Source organism: Somniosus microcephalus, chromosome 1 (assembly GCF_052327205.1).
Source record: "Somniosus microcephalus isolate GS21.2 chromosome 1, FLI_Smic_1.0, whole genome shotgun sequence".
Classification (NCBI taxonomy): Eukaryota; Metazoa; Chordata; class Chondrichthyes; order Squaliformes; family Somniosidae; genus Somniosus; species Somniosus microcephalus.
In genome coordinates this window covers 220,464,173-220,484,249 of record NC_140987.1, presented here as the reverse complement: position 1 = coordinate 220,484,249, position 20,077 = coordinate 220,464,173, and the positions used below count along the sequence as shown (strand labels likewise).

The 20,077-nt window shown below is 46.4% G+C and overlaps 1 protein-coding gene across 1 annotated transcript in view; it reads right to left on the bottom strand.

Moving 5' to 3' along the window:
• LOC147124617 (uncharacterized) overlaps positions 1 to 7,923 on the bottom strand; it is a 25,371-nt gene extending 17,448 nt beyond the window's left edge. The window contains exon 1 of the mRNA XM_085990526.1: positions 7,851 to 7,923. Within this exon, the coding sequence (XP_085846652.1) occupies positions 7,851 to 7,901 (51 nt within the window). The 5' untranslated portion in view covers positions 7,902 to 7,923. The remainder of the gene's footprint in view (positions 1 to 7,850) is intronic.
• Positions 7,924 to 20,077: the final 12,154 nt, after the last annotated feature.

The window sequence follows — 20,077 nt, the reverse complement described above, 5'->3', positions numbered from 1 at the left end:
CCTCAACTCAGTCCTAAATGGCCAACCCCTTATTCTGAGACTGTGATCCCTGGTTCTAGACTCCCCAGCCAGGGGAAACATCCTCTCTGCATCTACCCTGTTAAGAATTTTGTATATTTCAATGAGATTACCACTCATTCTTCTAAACTCTAGAGAATATAGGCCTATCTACTCAATCTCTCCTTATAGGACAATGCCCTCATCCCAGGAATCAGTCTGGTGAACCTTTGTTGCACTCTCTCTATGGCAAGTATATCCTTCCTTAGGTAAGGAGACCAAAACTGTACACAATACTCCAGGTGTGGTCTCACCCTGTATAATTGCAGTAAGACGTCTTTACTCTTATACTCAAATTCTTTTGTAATAAAGGCCAACATACCATTTGCTTTCCTAATTGCTTGCTGTACCTGCATATTAACTTTCAGCGAGTCGTGTACAAGGACACCCAACGCCAACATTTCCCAATCTCTCACCATTTAAAAAACTCTGCTTTTCTATTTTTCCTACCAAAGTGGATAACTTCACATTTCTCCACATTATATTCCATTTGCCATGTTCTTGCCCACTCGCTTAACCTGTCTATATCCCCTTGCAGCCTCTTTGCAACTTCCTCACAATTTACATTCCCACCCAGCTTTGTATCATCAGCAAACTTGGATATATTACATTTGGTCCCCTCATCCAAATAATTGATATAGACTGTGAATAGCTGAACTGATCCTTGTGGTACCCCACTAGTTACAGCCTGCCAACCCAAAAATGACCCGTTTATTCCTACTATTTTCTGTCCGTTAACCAATCCTCAATCCATGCTAGTATATTACCCCCAATCCCATGCGCCCTAATTTTGTTTAATAACCTTTCGTGTGGCACCTTATCAAATGCCTTCTGATAAAGCAAGAGGTACATGCTTACACCATGTGCAGCTTGTAAATCAAAAGAGATTGTGAGAAGGAGGATAACATAAGAGGATACCAGGATTTTGTATCCTTTCAGAACAGCCATGCCCCTGCCAAGAATGGCCAGCACCGTCTCCTCCAAAGGGGTGAGGTGAATCTAGGAATGGGAGGTGTGCCTCGTTTTTGTTAGAGATTGTTGGTAGGTGAGTGATGGGGGGGGGGGGGGGCGGGGAGCGGTCATGCATTGAGTAATGTGTGAGGCTAGCGGTGCAGTTGGTAGGAGATGGCGTTTGAAGATGCATTTACTGACCTTGACCACTCGTCTGAGGTCATGAAAATTCTTTGGGCACTGGAGCCAGGCCCTGGGGGTGACACTGCTAGCAGTGACCACCTCGGCGATCTGGTCCCACATCCTTCTTTCTGGAGAGCCTCCTGGCCCCCTGTGGGTAGAGGACCTCTCTTCCAGTGTTGACCCTCTGCACAAAGCTCCAGTGCTGCATCTGAGACCCTGGGTGCCCTTTCCCTGGCCTGTTGAGTCATTTATGTTAGTGCTGAAGCACTTTTAGCATTTTTGATCAGCAGCAGATAGCTCACCTTTAGGAGGTGCAGACTGCCTAGTGCTGAAACAATTTTAAATTTAGTTATCTGCAGAAGGCAGCTCAGCTTTAAGCGCTGCAGACTGCCTTCAAGAGGAGCAGGCTGGCTTTAGGTAAAGCTTGCCTCGCACCAGCAACGTGAACTTCAGCCTCCTGTTGAGTGCACAGCCTGTCAGCAGCTCGTTCAGCTCTAGGCCATGCGCTACAATCATGGTAATTAGCAGGCAGCATGAAGTTGACGTGCTGCCTGCGCCCTTTGAAGGGGCGTGGGCATATCTCGCATCACGGTGCCCGCGTCCACTTTTGGCATTATTGAATTTTCCAGCCTATGAGTTGGAGAGAGAGTTATATCATTGTAGCACTGATTCCTCAACCCTTTGAGCATGGTTATAATATCCTTCCTAAAACTCGGGCAATATTCAAACTGTAGCCTATCCAATTTCCTGTAGAAATTCAGCATCACCTCCGTACTTTATAACAAGCCTTTATCAGTGCTTCCATCAACTTAACCAGCTGTACTCTATAATTTAATCATTTGGATCTTTTATTATGCACTGGAACCACTAGCACATTAGTTTACTTTGCCTCATGGGGATCCTGCCCTGTATATCGTCTAATGCTCTGTGAGACATTAGCAGTCATTTCGATCAGCTTGAGATTTCTCTCAAGTAAGTACATGCATTTCTAATGCTGTGCACTGAAATTTTGACCTGAGGGTTTGCATGGTTCTTGCATCAAATTAAAGAAATTGGTGACAAACATGCTAAGACTAGAAATCCCAAACCCTTTGGGGTGGAATTCAAGCGTAGTTGTGGTGAACGAGTCAGAATTCAGAGCGGTACCTCGAATCACCAAAAGTCCACCCCTAAACTTATCTCATGAATTCTGCTAGGGAAAGGGCAAACGCATCTTCTGCCCTGCCTCACATGTCCCACCAGAAGTTTGGGGTGTTTCTGGCAGTGTTTATCGGAAATTCAGGTGAAAAATCATAGGCTGTATGCACTCAAATTTCCAATATGCAGTGCCAGCAAGTAAGGCTCGCCACAAACAGCGCAGAATCATAAAAGTACCCCATCAGAATCATATTTGCTGCTCGCTTCTGTACCCTACTGACAGCAATGTCATTTTCCTATGATTAAAGATAATACTGTTGATGATGTGGGACCAGTCTTATACAGCTACAGTACAATCTCCTTAAATTTGCATTCTGTTCCTCTACTAATGCAAACTCTTATCTTGTTTCCCTTTGTTAGTGCGGCTAAGCACTGCAATCACTCTTTCATGATCATATGCTGTACCACTGCTAAACACATACTTATCCTTTTGCTTTGTTGCTCCCATACTAATTATACTTATCCACATTGAATTTCATCTGCCACCTACTGGCCCTAAAAGACTGACACCCCTTTGAATTTAGTTGAATTGATCCACATTATCTGCCCTGCCTCCTATTTTGGTAACATCTTTAAATTTGGAGCATTTGCTGATGACACTCTTGTCCAATTCATTAATGTATATGAAAAGCAGTGAGGCTCTCAAGACCAACTCTTAAAATGACTTACCAGCCTAAAAAGTTTCCATCTATGGCTGCCCCCTTGAGCAAATTCACTGATCCCATATTCCCAATGGAGAGCTGCACTCAAAAGGAGAGTAAGATCGGTTTGCCAAAGACTGTAGCAACTGCTCTCCAACCCTCATTCCCTTCAACCGCAGCTCTCTGCTGGGAAGGCAGCATTGCTAAACTTACACTTCTGTTTCCTATTTTAAGCCAATTTTCTATTAAGGTCTAGAAATTCAGTTGTTTGCGCCAGCCGCTAGCGCCTTAGGAGGAGGAGAAGTGGGGTGCTAAGCGGCTAGTGCCCGGGCGCAGCGCAATCTGTGCCTCTCGCGAACTTCAGTTAAGATTTAGCGGCGGCACAAAACCTTTGCGCGCGCTCAGCTGCGCGCGCAGATCCTGACGTCATTTCATGGTGCAACGCCCTTTGTGCGCCCCGAACCAGAAATTCAGTGGCGCCGGCCTATTGTGCGCCTGGCGCCCCTAGCGACTGGTAGAGGGGAACGGTTCCCAGTCGCTGTGGGGCGCGGGGGGCGCTAATTAAAGGGGACTCCTCCTGCAGTATAAATGGCAGCCATTTTGCACCACTCCTTCTTTGTGAGAGACGGATCTTTGGAGAGAGACAAAGGTAGAGAGCTTTCTGGTTTGGCTCAACACTCGCACAGGTACTTGTGGCTTCAGGCCACAGCTTTGCACTTGTCTTTAACTTCAGTGTCATAGCATTGATTGGAAACATATAATGGGGGCTGCAATGGGTGGAAACGTTGGGCTTCTCCATTGCATTCAAAGGGCTCAGAGACGCCGTCAGAGAGTGCCAGTCATGGCCAGACGGAGAAGGGGCAACAGACGTCGGCAAAGGAGGCCTTACCCACCATGGGTATACCGCCAGCAGTTCTCATATCTGAACATGTCTGAGGAGCAGTGTGTTCGGAGGCTGCGATTCAGAAGGGCAGTGGTCACTGAGATCTGCCACCTGCTTCGCGGAGATCTGCAGCCACAGCTGAGGAGCAGGACATCTCCGTCGGTGGCAGTGAAGGTGACGGTGGCTCTCAACTTCTATGCCACCGGCTCCTTCCAATCCGCTACTGGGGACATTTCCAACATCTCCCAGTTTGCGGTACATTGCTGCATCCGCCAGGTGACCAATGCCCTTTTCAGAAGGAGACGTCAGTTCATCTCCTTCCCCATGACCGTTGACAAGCAGCAAGAGCGTGCAATGGGCTTTGCAGCATTAGCGGGCTTCCCCATGGTGCAGGGTGCCATTGACTGCACGCATGTGGCTTTGCGGGCACCTCTAGAGAATGCCGAGGATTACCACAACCGGAAGGGCTACCATTCGCTCAACGTGCAGTTGGTGTGTGACCACAGGCAGCTCATCCTAGCTGTCAATGCCCGCTTTCCAGGCAGCAGCCACGATGCCTTCATCCTGCGCCAGACTTCTGTGGCAGACATGTTCGAGGCCCAGCCTCACCCACGAGGATGGCTTCTCGGGGACAAAGGCTATCCTTTGTGCACCTGGCTGATGACCCCGCTCCGTGCGCCCAGCACCCCTGCTGAAGAGGGATACAATGACAGCCATCAAGCAACCAGGAACATAATTGAGCAAACAATCGGCGTGCTGAAGCAACGGTTCTGCTGTCTGGATCGTTCCGGGGGAGCCCTACAGTACTCGCCTGAGCGAGTCTCCCATTTCGTTGTCGTGTGCTGCATGCTGCACAACCTGGCTATCCGCAGGACTCAGCCGCTGCCAGCAGACATTGGAGGACCACCAGAGGAGGAGGAGGAGGAGGAGGACCAGCACAGGAGGGAGGCAGAAAGTGCAAGGGCCGCCCATCGGCGGCTTATTGCAAGTCAGTTCTAGGCCCTCTCTCAGGGAATGGCTTGTGCCAATGGCAGAAGATGAATGTAGCCGCTCCACAAGCCCTCAGCCGAGCAGGGCAACCAGGACTTCCAAAAGAAAGCATGGACAGTGCGATTTAAGAAAATTTTTAACTGTGATACCTCTGTGCCCTTCCCACATGACAAACTAATGGAGAGAAACCCCCCCAAAAACACAAATACACCAGTCTCGGCCTTTACAAGTAAAACAAATACACCAGTCTCGGCCTTTATATATGAAACAAATACACCAGTCTCGGCCTTTAAATATGAAACAAATACAGCAGTCTCGGCCTTTATATATGAAACAAATACACCAGTCTCGGCCTTTAAATATGAAACAAATACAGCAGTCTCGGCCTTTATATATGAAACAAATACACCAGTCTCGGCTTTTATAAGTAAAACAAAACATTTGGCCACACCTACTTTTTCCCCTGCGAGGGTGATCCGTTTCGCTTCCGTGACTGGCCCCTACCCGCCATGCAGCTCCTCCTCAATGGGACCCCAGTGGCTGCAGCAAGGCTGGGGGAAGGCTGCTGAGGGACAGATGGTGAGACGGCAGATGCCCTTGGGGGTCGGCCTGGACCAGCTCTGGGACTGGAGGGGCCGGCTGCTGACTGCTCCAACTCTGCTTGGGCGGCAGCAGTCTGTCCAACAGCTGGTGGCAGCTGCAATGGAGGAGTGACAGTGTTGGCTGCAGGAATGCTGCCAACCTGACAGATCACAGGCACTCCCTGGTCGGCTGATACATTGGCACGCGCACGGGCCAGCACTGCAGCATGTGCAGCAATCTGCTGAGGCACAGACTGCTGGGCTGCTGCGGCACAGCGAGTGCCCCGGCGATGCCTGGCCGATCCAGCGAGTGTGGCAGCAGTTAGTGCCCGTGTGGCCCTGGTCTGTGTCTGCATGACAGCAGCCAGTGAATGCACGACACGACTGAGCACTTGGCTAGAAGCCGCCTGTGAAGCAGCGAAGTCCTGCTGACTCCTAGCCTGTGCTGCCGCGATGTCCTGCAGACTCCTGGCCTGTGCTGCACTGAATTGTTGCAGACTCCTGGCCTGTGCTGCACTGAATTGTTGCCGACTCCTGGCCTGTGCTGCCCCGAATTCCTGCACACTCCTTGACAGTGACTCTATGGAGTCAGGCATCCTTGCCACTGCAGCCATGAGCTCAGTGTGCCTGCGCTCAGCCGGGGCGCCCATTTCCGCTAGGAGCCGCACCTCCTCTGCGCTCACCGTAGCAGGACTGGAGGCCGCACTCACCCTCCGGGGAGAAGGCCGCCGAGCTTCCCCACCCCTCCCGCGTTGCTGCAGCCTGCTGGTCCCCGGAGCTTCACTATCCTCCGACCCTTCCCCCCTGCTCCCCTCCAGGGAAGACGTGTCACCATCATGGCCATGGGCTGCCTCGGCTGAGGGTGTCCCTGATGGGCTGGCTTCCTCTTCCTCCTCCTCTATGTCTGACTCGGACACAGTGCCAGCCTGAGGGGCCGCCTCCTCACCTGGCGAGTCACCATCTGAAAGCAGGGAGGCACAAGAGTTGCTTTAGAGTGAGGACAGGGCGGCAGCGAGGGAGGCATGAGTGCTGCTGTGCACTGCATTGGTTCGATAGTGGCAAAGGATGCTGGTGTGAGGTGCAAGTGGAAAGGGAGAGGTCAAAAAGGTGATGACCTTACCATTGGTGCCCAGAACAGGGTCAGCATCTCCAGTGGCGACAGGGCCATTCAGCCGGCCTGCCATGATCCGCTCCACTCGCTGCTCGAGGTCGCTCAGCTGTTTCAGGTCAGGACGGCCTCCCCGGTCTGTCGCTGCTGTCTTCTGTTATGCGCCAGCTTGGCCTGCAAGAGAAAGGACCGCCTCTAAGTACTGTGTCAAGCCCTGATCTTGCCCGCACTGCCTCCCATGTTCGATTAGCCCTGACAGTGTCAAGCCCTGATCTTGCCCGCACTGCCTCCCATGGTCGAATAGCCCTGACAGTGTCTAAAGTCCTGATTGCGCAAGTGCTTTTCATGACAGTCCCATAGCTGCTGGATGAGGGCTGGCCATTAGGGCTTTCAGACCTGTTTGGCCATAAAGTGAGGTGCACATGCAGGAATGAGGAGGATACTGGAAAGGGTACTCACCCTGACAACCCGAGTGAGGTCATTGAATTTTTTCCGGCACTGGGTTGGTGTCCTGCCAACCACGCTGTTGGACGTGACCCTGTTTGCCACATCCCTCCATGCTTTCCGATATTCGGCGGGCAGCGGCCTCCTGCCACCCTCAGGGAAGAGGATATGGCGCCTGCGGTCCACTGCACCAACCAGCAGCCTCAGGTCACCCTCGCCGAAGCGCTGCGCTCTCTCCCTGGCCTTCTCCATTCTCCTGGGCGTAGAGCTGTTCCAGAAGCAGTGTTCAGGCCTTGCCTTAGGGCTGCAGTGTGCAGGGCGTGGCAGCCAAGCAATTCCACCCTCCCCCTTTAAGTGCTGACCGGCGCCTGACTGTCTGCCCTCAATGAGCACCTCGCCGCACCTGCGCTGCGCCCGCCTTCGGTGTTTGCGCCCCAGATCGCCGGCTTAGCGCCTAATGATAGTCGTGCATCGCCTGCTTTAGCGCAGCAGCAACCTCTTGGGGCAATGCAACTGAATATCGGCGAAGGTGGCGCTAAGTTGCGCCAGGCGCAAAAGTTAGCGAACGCTATGCTGTAGCGCCCCAAACGTGGCTATACTGAATTTCTAGGCCTAAGTGCCTTTCTTTATCTCCTATTTATGACTTATAACTGGAGACATAAATCCTCAAAGTCTTTAAGGCTGTCAAAAAGCATTTCAAATCAATTAGCACGTTTGATATATATTAACTATCACTAATATGCCAAAAGACTTTTATCATATTGTAAGTTTAAAATATTTAACATTCTGTTTGTCATCAGGAAAGACTTACTCACTTGTTCACTATTGCTTGCTGGCAGATCATTGTTCATGTCAATATCCAACATTGTTACATCTGTATCTTGCGAATTTTCTGAACAATAACATGAATTATCAAACAAAATATAATTTTAATATTGCTCCTACAGTATTAACACCTGGGGAGTAACTGTAAACAACGTTTTTAAGCCAACTGATCCCTCAAAGTATCAGTATACCAATTTTCAGCTCTACTGGAATATAAAGTAGTGATTTGGCTGCTCAGTAAAGTATCTGCACTTCAGGTCAGGGACTGATGAGACCACATGTTCCTAAACTTAGCTGTTTGTCAAAGAGACTCCACCAAGCAGATGCAAGGCACTTCTCAACAGCGAAGGACAGTCAACCAAGGCTAATACACAGCTCATCATATTTGCTCAAGCACAATATAGGTCGAGGCCTTGGAGCAGAATACCTGCCCATCATGACATGGAAGGAACCATAGCAGAATCTAGAAGGGCAAAATTTAACATGAAAATTAGGCAAAATAAATAAGATATAAAATATGTTTGGAAAGGTTAAGTACTTGTTTTCCCATACCTATGCTTCACTCTGGACTGAAATTACTTCAAATTCTTTATTTGAATTGTTGACCAAAAAATTAGATAAAAAATGTAAAATGAATAAATCGGGGCTAATAAACAGTAAGAAGCTTTATGCATGCAAAAACATGGTTTGGCAGTATATTCTAGAAGTGGCTGGTGTCAACTGGTCTAGAATTATATAGAAATTTCAATAATGTAACATGAGTATTTGACCAGCACCCAAGTATAAGAAAATTCTGTAAATATTGTTACATTATTGATGACTGCGGGAGTGGGGCTGATGGCAGCTGTCAGGTGTGCTGTGGAGCTGGGAGGATCATTCCTACTTTGCCTGGCTCCACATGAATTTAAAAAAAAATGTAAACTTACCTTTTCGGTGGCAGCCGATTCCTAGGCCACATCCATGCCCAGAAAACTTGAGCTGGGCAGGCCCAATGCCAGCTCTGCTCAGGGCAGCCTAATTTCTCAGAGGAGACCTAAAACAGGCATTAGGCCCGCCTTTAGCACATGCAAGGGGCCTAATGACTGTTTTAGGTGGCCATCTCGGGCATCTGAAAATTATCCGAGGCCAATATGGCGTTAGATGTTTTTCAGGCTTTCTCAGGGCGTGGAGAATAGCCCTCTGAAATTGGTGATTTTTGCTCCGTTTTCCATCTGGTGAAATTATGACCAATTTCTACCTGAGTGTTTACTGCTTGATATCTACATAAATGAAAGCCATTAGGGTTACAAACTGAATCTGCACATAGGCATCTGAAGTTTGTCTTGAAAAAATTTCAAGTAACCTCTTTGCATTAAATTTATTTCTGGTTCATTGAGTTTGCATATCACAAAAGGGGCTGAATATATTTCTAGAAAAAAAACATGTATTTTGAGAAGTTATTGTCATTGGGCTAGGCTCATGCACATACTATAATCATTTTGCTAAAATTACTTAGGTATTAACTAATTTATTATTATAATGATAACATTACTTTTGTTCATAACATTTTACTCAAAGTACATTTCCAGTCAATTTTAATGTCAGGGTGCTTTGTTTTGCTCTTAAATGCCCCAATATTGACTTTTTTCCATGTCTTAGGTTAAGATTCATTTCAAGGTTACCTTAGTTCCACATCTTTGATATGTTTAGCCCGTTAAAAATAGTAGATGCAAGGCAGGTTTACTGAAAAATAAACCATTAAAGTCTTGAAATGCACTGCAAATATTAGTGTACTAATCCTTAAAGCATTTCTATGAAATTTCTTTGTAACCAAGGTGTTCCCTTACTTATTTTAAACAGGTTAGCATCTCTGTTAAAATAGAGGACAAAGAAACTGCATGCAAATGAATTAAGCCTTTATATATTAATGTTCATATTGCATAATTTGAAGGCCCAAGTGATGTTGGACACATAACTCATAAGCTCAAAGGGTAACCATTACAATCTGTTAACTAACTCATCCATATCACACACAATGTGCGCTATATTTGAAAATTATTGTTAAGTACTTAATTTTCAACAGATGAAACATCATACGCTGACGTTCTCTGTCACCGGCTTTCCCTTAATTGGTCGGGCGGGCTTAACAAAATCAATCAAGGGAAAATAGGGTGGGTTGGTCAGACGTCGTTAGGGGCGGGACTGAAACCTGAAAACCAGCAGTCCCGCCCCGATTGGCAAAATCCAGCCCGTAGACACTGTGTTGTAGGCCAGTGGGACAGCCAATTTGCAAACAACCAGGTCCAACAAACAGCAATGAGGTGAATGACCCGATAATCCGGGGCTACTTTAAACCTAGCCCGCCTAGCAGGAAACTGACAGCAACGGATTGGGCGCCCGTTTTACGCTCTGCCCGATTTTACTTTACATTAAGTCGATAGAAAGTAAAATCGGGCGGAGGGTAAAAGAGCCCAGTAGCACACTCCTAACCTCTGATTGCCCCAAGCATGGCTCATTATGTTGGAGGGGATTTGCTTGCTGGGTAATTGCTTGGCCCAGGCCCAATGATGGGGATCTTGGATGAAACTGGTGTACAGGTCTGTTCAGTGGTGCAGCTAGAGCCCACCTGGGTGTCCAATCTGCGTCATGCTGTGGACATTCCCTAAAATTATGGTAGCATTATACCTTTCAGTCCCCTGATAATGGGAGCTGATTGAGGCAGTCAAGTGGCCGGTAGTGCCGGCAGCCAAGAGCGGCTGGCTAATGCTGCTTTTCCCACCTTCCTTCAACAGCACCTACTCCGCAGGACTTCCGCAACCGGAGTAGGCACTAGGATTTTCTGGGCCTGAATCCACATATGGTATGATTTCAAATAAAATAAGGCAGAATTGCAGAAATCAAACCTCGAATTTACTTCTCATTAATTCAGGTCTTAGAAATCAGGACATACATTTCCACTTTAAGCTTAATATAGATGGTTTCAACTAGCCTCTGACACCTCGCCCAATTTGCTCTGTGTACCCAAACTGCTTTAACGTTGTGATGATGGAAAGTGGATAGAATTGTTTCCCGCTCTGAACTTAAAAACATGTGCTTTTATAAAGGAGAAATAAAACAGCCATGTAACTTTTATGGTAGAAATGGCTTGTGTGGTGTTCTCATTCAGCAGGAATCCATTTGTACTATTTTCTCAAACCAACTAGGAACAAGTTTTAAATACTTAAGTACTTTCATGTGGTCCTTATGTTGCTTCTAAGTCAGATTTCCTTTCCTCTACTTCAAGCCAGTGATAGTTACTTCTGGTGCAAAATCTGATTAGAATTTAATGGGTTTTCTGCCCAAATTCTAAAATAAGTCACAGTGGGACTAACAGCCACACTACCCAAAAGTTTCACTAATGTTTGTAGGATTGCTCATAATTGAACAGAGTATAAGTGCTGAAGTACATTGGCCCGCAAAGCAAGCTTCCCAGAAAGATGACGAGAAGTTTGGCTTTTCCTACATTCAATTGCGATCAGTGCAATGTAGTGGGAATTCCATAGCGCGAGCTGTTGTGACGTCAACAAGCTGTCTAAGCAGCCAATCACAATGCAGAATTCTCACAGACAGGGAACCAGGAAGTGAAGAAGCTTATTTTATTGACTTTTTTTAAATGTTAGAAAGCAAAACAAAGATAGGGCTCTCACATTGGGAAAAGGTAAACCTGAAATAAAGATGAACAACTTAAAGGGGGGAATTTTTCGGGGGCTCAGCGGACGCATTCGGTGGCAGGTCGGACATGAAAAAAGTGTTTGACAGCGAGTCGGGAACTCGATGTCAAGCCGCCGCCATGCGACTTTCCCAGATGTTGGGTCTGTCAGGGCAGAACAGACCCGACACACAGCGGCGGGGGAGGCAATTCAAGTCATTATGACCTTGTTAACAGTCCATAAAAAAGTATTTTGAGCTCACCTTACCATTTTACGAGGTTGCCCACGAAGCACACGCTGCTCGGGGATCACGTCAGGTAAGGAGATCGGGAGTTGTATGACCATGGAATCATCTCATTCCTTAACAGCTGCAAATGTGCTATAAAAGCTCCCATCTCAGAGCTATTCACTTTCCAAGGCTAGAAGCTGTTCTTACTGCATTTGGTAGGCAGATTGAGCTTTATGCAGGTTGCAAACCCTCTATCCAGTGTCACCTCATTGGAACAACCTCTCACCCCTGACAGATCGCTTCTGTCATCTCAAGTTCACCTTCCATCTATTACATCAGCATCGGTGCCCTTGAAACTATCTCACCTTGGTCCTCAGAATCCCACCACGATCAGCCCCAACACCAGCAACAACACCAACCTTCTCCACAATCAACTGATGCTGCACAGGACAGAGGGCATCAGCACCCAACCACATTGCTGCCCGTGATGCCAGGGATGGCCTCACCATGGCCAGATTTACTTCACTTGACACTGTACACCCTGGCCGCCACATGATGCGCCAGGTTGGCACCACTCCACACCAACACTATAAAGCATCCCTACAATGCCCAAGCCCTTTCACACTCATCACCAGTGCAGGGGGGAGGTGGGGGGTACCGTTATGTCTCACAATTCACTGCAACTCAGTAAGCCACTTCCAAAGGTGCACACAAATCTGTCCAAGAACGCAAAGTGTTGAAAATAAAGGTTTCAATGTTTGACACATTGACAGAAACTTTACATGAGCATTGGCTAAAACACCCAAGTGCCTACCCTTGTGTGTTGTTAGTTGGTATGAGGGTGAGGGTGAGTGGTGGCTGGTGAGATGGGGAAGTGATAACGTAGATAGAGAGGGATGGGTGGTGGTGCAAGGTAAGTTGGTGTAAGGATGTGCAGGAGTACGGTAGGGAAGGCAGAGTGATGGGGATGTGATGAGTGGCACAGCAGGATGAGGTTGAGTGTGGCTTGGCAGTAACGTTTCGTGATCTACTGAGATAATTGAAAGGTTTGCGCCACTGCAGCCTGGTCCTCCTGACAACATCCCTGCTTGTGTCCTCCTCTGCAATGTGCAACCAGGCTGCATTGGTTTCCTGGGGAGGTCTCTTCTTCCCATTGGAAGGGAAGAGAACCTCCCTGTATGCTGTGACCCCCTCCATAAGCATATGGAGGGAGTCATGGGAGAGCCTGGGTGCAGCCGTGCACCTCTGTGCAGTGCTTGTCAGTGTTTGCAGCACCTCAATACAGTAGAACACTGGCAGTACAACTATCAAAACTAAATTTGGGCACAATCCCTTTAAGGAAACTGGCTTATGACGTGTAATCAAATGACGTCACCAGACCCGCTTCCTTCAATTGGCCGGCAAACACACTGGGTGGGCTAAACAAGCCCAATCAATGTAAAATCATTCTACAGAGCGGGCTGGAGCCAGCAATGGGGTCGGGACCCGCCACCAACGTTGCCCGCCACAAACCCACCTAGGGGAAATCATGGCTGAAGTTTCTTAAAAATTGTAATTTTTATTAAAATGGAGAAATTTGACACTTCACAAAATTAAAGTTAGTTTTTCAGGGCCATAACGTTGGTTTACCAGTCAATACACTGTTAAACCCTTACACCTAATCCAACATGGTTTAACTTTTAATGGGATATTTAACAGCGCTATTACCGCGGAACAGCCAAAGTTTTCGTCAGTTTCACTGATTTCTCTGATTGCTGGCTGTTGGGGGTGGAGTGCATAGCACAGCCAATGCCGGAGCAGTGAATGACTGACCTCAACTTCAGGATTTCCATGTTAGGATGCGCATGCGCTAAATCCTGAAGTTGCAGTCAGTGTCAAAGGGGTAATAACGGCGAATGGTGTTATTACCCATCGCACATTCTGGGCCTGTCTGTTCATCATCAAGCTGGCAGAAAAGTCTGCTCAAGTCTTTTACAATGGAGAAGCACTGGTTGTAGAGAAGTCCATATGCAAAGTACTTCACTCTCATGATTGTAGGAGGGTGAGTGGAGGCAAACAGCCTGAAGATGCATTCAAAATAACTTAGTACAATAAATAAAAAAGTGGAATAAATTAAGTTTTCAAGATAACTGTTTTACTATTAAAATTGTATATACATAAATATAACATTACAGATCAGCATATCTTTCAACATCTATCTATCTTATATATATATATAAAAGGATACATCTGTCTGTCTGTCTGTCTGTCCGTCCTTCGGTGTGTGTCTGTCTGGCTATACGCTCTAAAGTTATAGAGCGTACCTACACGTGCGTTACGTCCAAAGAAAGCTTACCATTCCAGGACGGTCGTAAGCGTATTTACTTTTCGGTCGGACAAAAATTGTTCGCGCGTTATACAAAAAACCTTCAAAATTAAACTCATTATCTGCTAATTACCATTGATTGACTGACGTCAAGGTCGACCAATCCTGTGCCGTCATGATTGACCAATCCTACAGTTCAGTCACCTGATGCTTGACTAATCGGTGTGTGTGTGGGCGGGACTAATCGTTTTCATCTCAGGGATCTGGCAGCCATTGCCTCAAGCTAAAAACCCCATTTACTTCCAGCTCAAAATCTGCTAATCCAGCTTCGAAAAAGTTAGTATCTCTTTTAAAAATAACATAAGAGTTACCAAAAACGTTTTATAAGTACTTTCACTTTCATCGTTCAAGGTATTAAAAGGTAGAAATGTTGCCCGGCAGCAGATTCACAGAGGGACACAGAGACAGGCCCGAAAGCCTGGGACTCGATTTAAAATGTTGCCCGGCAGCAGATTCACAGAGGGACACAGAGACAGGCCCGAAAGCCTGGGACTCGATTTAAACCGCCCGGCCCAAAACAGCCCTGGCAACGCGGGGCCCCCCCAGCTAGTTATAAATAAAGGACAAATACAGTAGGAGAGTTAACTTGAATGAGTGGTTTCATGCAAGACATCTAAACCCTGAGATTCCGTTTTTATTTTATTAGATTCGAAGTGCCTAATGTGCACAAGTTCTTTTGTTCATTGTGCTACAGGATGATGCTAGTGAGTGAAGACTGCAAGTATTATGACATAAGAGTACATAAGTTTATTAGCTATGTTCTGGTAAAACAATAGAAGGCTAAACATCAAAATTATACACCTAATTCATCATTTAATCTATATTCTAAAATAGCTAGTGGACAGAAACCTTTTTCCTGTAACCATAATGTTTGGCAGCACCACCACTGAACAAACTTGTTATAAGAACATTTTTCTCTGCTCCCAGCACAAGAGCCATTTTGGCTTGTGAAGATAAATTACTAATAAAAAATACTTAAATGGCCCCTTAAGTTTGGAATACATTTAGGGTAGCACATTGGTATGTTGTATCACAATATTACACTAAAGCATTTGGATGACATCATAAACTGCAACAGCAAAACAAAAGTTGAACAACAAGATGTCTTATGGCCTTGAAACATGCTCCTAACTGTTAATCTCCATGATGTATATAGATAGGCTGTTGTGCATAAATCATGTGAGCTGAAGCACGGGGTTACTGGGTTTTTATTTCACTGAATTTGGCTTTTAATTTCAATGCATGGGAAATGGTATACATGAATGCACTATGCATATTGGTGTATATTAAGATTTAACTGTATTTGTCTATGCCAGTTGCTTCTTACAATACTAGCGGTGTCTGGTGCAATATTGAACTGTTTTACATATTTACTCTCACACCGAACCAAATAGCTCAAATTTACTTAATTGACCTGATGTGTAATGTTACCCTTGAAATTGTTAAAATATTTCACAATTTATTTCAGTTAAGCTCCACAAAATGTTTGCTTGGTTAAGATATTGGGCCGGGTATTCCGATCCCTACGAGTGGGTACGCACTGTGTACCCACCCTTGGGGACATTGGAAATGCCGGTTTTAGGCATGCACTGCACATGCGCTGGAAACCAGCATTTCCGATCTGTCAAGAATGGTCTTGACTGATCCTCCGGCTGCCCGGGAGAAGGGCCTCTGCGGGCGGATAGTTCCTCTTTTTGGAGATCCTCCGCCCGCAGAAAACACAGAGCTAAAAATTGAGTAGCGCCCCAACTGAGGCGCTAACTTCGCTGGGGCGCTTCCCGGAAAAATTAGCGCCCCCGTGCCAGAAATTGAGTGGTTCCGCCCCAAAAGGGAAGCGGAGCGCTACTGGAAGCGCCCTGCCTCCCTCGTGGGGTGCTGCGAGTGAATATCCTGGCACTACGTGCCGCAGTGCCACACGCTGCGGCACGTCGCGCCGCGGTATTGCAGGCCTTCCTCCCCTTCTTAAAGGGGAGGGGCCTTGTGCAGCGCGACCTGGGGCCCAGCTGGGCCCCCGGGGATCGGGAGTGCAGGCAAAAGAGCCCGGCACCCAAGAGAAGTGCCGGGCTCTTGGAGCGCAGCCAGCACTCCGCGGGGGGGGGGGGTTGGTTCAGGAGGCCGGGGACGGGAGCGCAGGCAGGTGTCGGCAGGCAGCCAGCAACAAAAATGGCCGCCCCGCACCTCACCTTTAAATTGCACCTCCCCGGCCACAGGTACACCCCCCTGACCCCGTCGGACATAGCGTCCCGCGGTAAATCAGGGGGCGCTCCCGAAGATCGTGGCCGGGGCGTGAGCGGGGCGCTGCGCACACCCATGACGTCATTGTCAGCGGCGCAGCACCACAGGGCGCTACCAGTTAGCGCCACAACTAACCTCCCGCTGAATTTTGCGGGAGGCGTGGGCAGTGCCGCGCCCGGGCGCTAGTTGGTATGCGCCCCACTTAGCGCCCTTCTAAGGCGCTACCAACTGAATTTTTCCCCCTTACAATTCTTGCACCTGGTAAAAGCAAGCATAAGGCCTGCTTTCACCAGGATAAGAGTTGAAAAAAAGTTTTTTTTTTAATTCCACTGATTTATCATTTAAAAATACTTTAAAGGTAAGTTTATTTTTAGCCCCGTTAAAAACTTTAATTATCTTTTTCAAAAATTTAAATTTTTGTTTAAAATAGTTAATTTATGTAATTTCAAGTCATTTTAAAAATGTGATTTTTTAAAAAATTTATTTGAAGTTTTACTATGTTTTGGGGATGATCTCCATTCATATATTTGACAGGTCTTCCTGTCAAATGTATGAAGGGAGATTCCCTTCTCTGATTGGCTCCCCATGGCCCACGTGATCCCAGGGACGCTGCGAACTACCTGCGCCTCTGGGATACGTGGGCCCTGCGCACCGGCAATTTGGAGAGGCCCAGCAGCGGAACTGTGCGCCTCCCGGGAGCCCTCAGGTAAGGGCAGATTTTTCCAGATCGCAGCCCTCCGCCCGTGGGAGGCCTGCGATCGGAATATCTGGGTCACTATGCATTCTATTTGTGAGTTTAACTGGGAATGACTAAAAAATAGGGTTATCTTCACTCAGAAAATATACTAAATTACATCTTGTATACTGTATTCTCTGTAGACTGATAATCAAATGGTGATAGTGCTGTATGAATACTTAACACATTTGTATCAAATTCCTCTTATAAAAGGTGTTAACCCAGTTATTTTAAATGAGTTAATTGTCTCCATTAAAAAGAACAGAAAAAATAATCTGATACAAACACACAGCATCATTTACAGGTTTATAACTCCACTCTTGGACTACCCAGATAACGATTTGTGACTTTTTCTTTCATAAGGAACCATGTTAGTCCACCTGTGAAACTACAAATAATACTCACTGCTCCTAACAAAATATCCTCTATATATCACAATAAATTATAACTTTTAACTAATAAAAGATACTTCCCAAACTTGATGCTTTTTTAAAACTTTCATCTTACATTTTTAAACAAAACACTTACTTGGTATTTTACAAATATTCAAATTTTTATGTACATTAAAAAAATAACCATAAAAATAAAACTGAAGAAAGCATAATTATTCAACCTATTACAGTAAATTTTGGCAAAACATATGGAACATCACTTATGATAACTGGCAGAGATATTATTGGGGTCTGAACTGTCGATGCAGTGCTTGAAGTCTGTAGGTTCCGTTTTTGAATGTCTAAAACATCTTTTTGTAGAACAAGCACCTTGTTCCATAGTTTGGCATTCAGTATTTCCAACTGTAACTTCTCTTTCTTCAGCTGAAGAAGTTCGAAATGCATATCTGTTGACCTTTCTTGAATTCCTTTAGGAGAAGGAATAACAATGCTAGGAGGTAGCGATTGTTTCACTAATTTAGTTTAATCTATAATTCTAATTCAAATCAGCTGTAAAAGTAAATCAAGAGCATTTAAAAACTGCTTTTTAACATGTAAACTTGCATGATGTGCATTGGCATTCAATTTACATGTTAAAATTCTTAGTTATTTTGCTAAATGTTGTCCTATTTAAGTGATTAGAGAACAAATGTATTTTATTCATATTGATCTGGATGTAGGATAAAATTTTAAAAAACATACCCAATGTATCACATGGAATACTCTCATCCAGAATGGCTCCATCAAATGCTAGATTATTTGGTCCTGAAAGATGTTCATGAATATCCAACGAGTTGTTATCCAAGCATTCGGGTGATGGCTGTGCCTTTGTCTGCATCCTTCCCCTTCTTTCAGAAACACTATTATCTCTTCTGCTGTGGCTTTCATATCGTTTCCACAAGATTTCAATGGAGGTTGCTATTTCTTGGCCTAATGTTGATCAAGTTTTTGAGCCTGCCAGATGACTGTGTCTAAACATTAGCTGCTTCTTCGAATTACATGTCATTTATTTCTATTTTATATGTTAGCTACAACTAAAAGTGCTGCCTCTAAATTTCATAAATGAAGGTCTCTCAAAGACTTTTCTTAAGCAGCAAGTAGGATGGAATGTGTATTCTGTGCTTCAAAGTAATGACCAATGATGATCATTTTTGTACATTATAAAAATGCTATTTATGGTAGCCTATGATGAAGAAATCATAGTTAAAAAGGTTAACACAGCTTTTATAGCCATACTATTTATTTTAACAGTCTGCGACTACGAAAATATTTGAGGAAATGATTTGCTGATTTCTTACAGATTGTTTATGTAATTATTATGTTTATGTAATTATTATTACTTAATTAAAGACAATGGCCGGAAATATCCCCCCAAAAAACGAGTGGGTTTGGAGCGTGGGGGCAGTTAAATTGTTAAAAATGGGATTCCGACCTGATCCCGCCCACTACCGGTTTTAACGGTGGCAGGATGGGGACTGGTAGTCAACCCGCTCCCAGGGGGCGCTGCATCAATTTAAATATTATAATGAGGCTGAAAGCCTCTTTTTTCACCACCATTTTGAATTTAACTGCATGTGGACGGATTTCACACAATTTGTGAACCCAGCAATTAAACCGAGGCGGGGACCGCTGCATCCAAGAGGTAAGTGGCTTTATACCTACCTCCTGGATCCAGGGTCCCTAACTAACCCACCTCCCACGATCAGAGACCCCCTCACAAGGCCTCCGATCACCTTCCTGGACAACCCCACCCACCATGAGGCCTGTCCCCGCATGACACTGATGTTACTGAGGCTGGCCACAATCCTCCGGTGCCTGCCCCTGATCCTCTCTTTCCCCCCTACCCCCTCCCAATCCTCCAGCCACCCACCCACCCCGATTCCCAGCCGATCCCCACCCCGCCGACCCTCCAACCCCACCCCCCCAATCCTCGCCCCGCAATCCCCAAACCTCCCCCCTCCCGATCCCTGACCCCCTCCCCGCCGATCCCCCTCCCATAATCCCCGATCCTCCCCCGCGATCCCCGATCGAGCCCCTGCCAGTCCCGATCTCCCGATACTCCCCCCGTCGATCACAAACCCCCCCCCCCACCGCGATCCCCAACTGAGATTCCCGCAATCCCAACCCTGGATTGACCCCTCGCTTCCTCTTTGCATCAGCAGGCCTTCCTACCTGCAACCAGCCAGCTTCTCAATCTGGCTGGCTGCGGGCGGGAATCTGCGGCCTCCCGAGTTTCCTGCCCGCCTCGGAGGCCACCCGCCCCCAACCCGCCTACCTGGAGAAAATTCCAGCCAATGTATTTGTAGTGTATGTACCCGTCTACCTTTAAGGGAACTATTGAATGTAACCGTTCACCTTTAAGAGAACTACTTTAGGTGTGGCACTATTTGTTTGGCTTCTGTATACTGTAATACCGATAGTGACCACACCAGTATATCAGTGTTGTGGCAGGATTGCTGGGGCAGATTCGCCCTGACCTTCGAATAGTAAAGACCTGTTTGTTTGTTACTCCTGAAGTCTGTGTCGTTATTAACCGTACAACCCACAGACTTT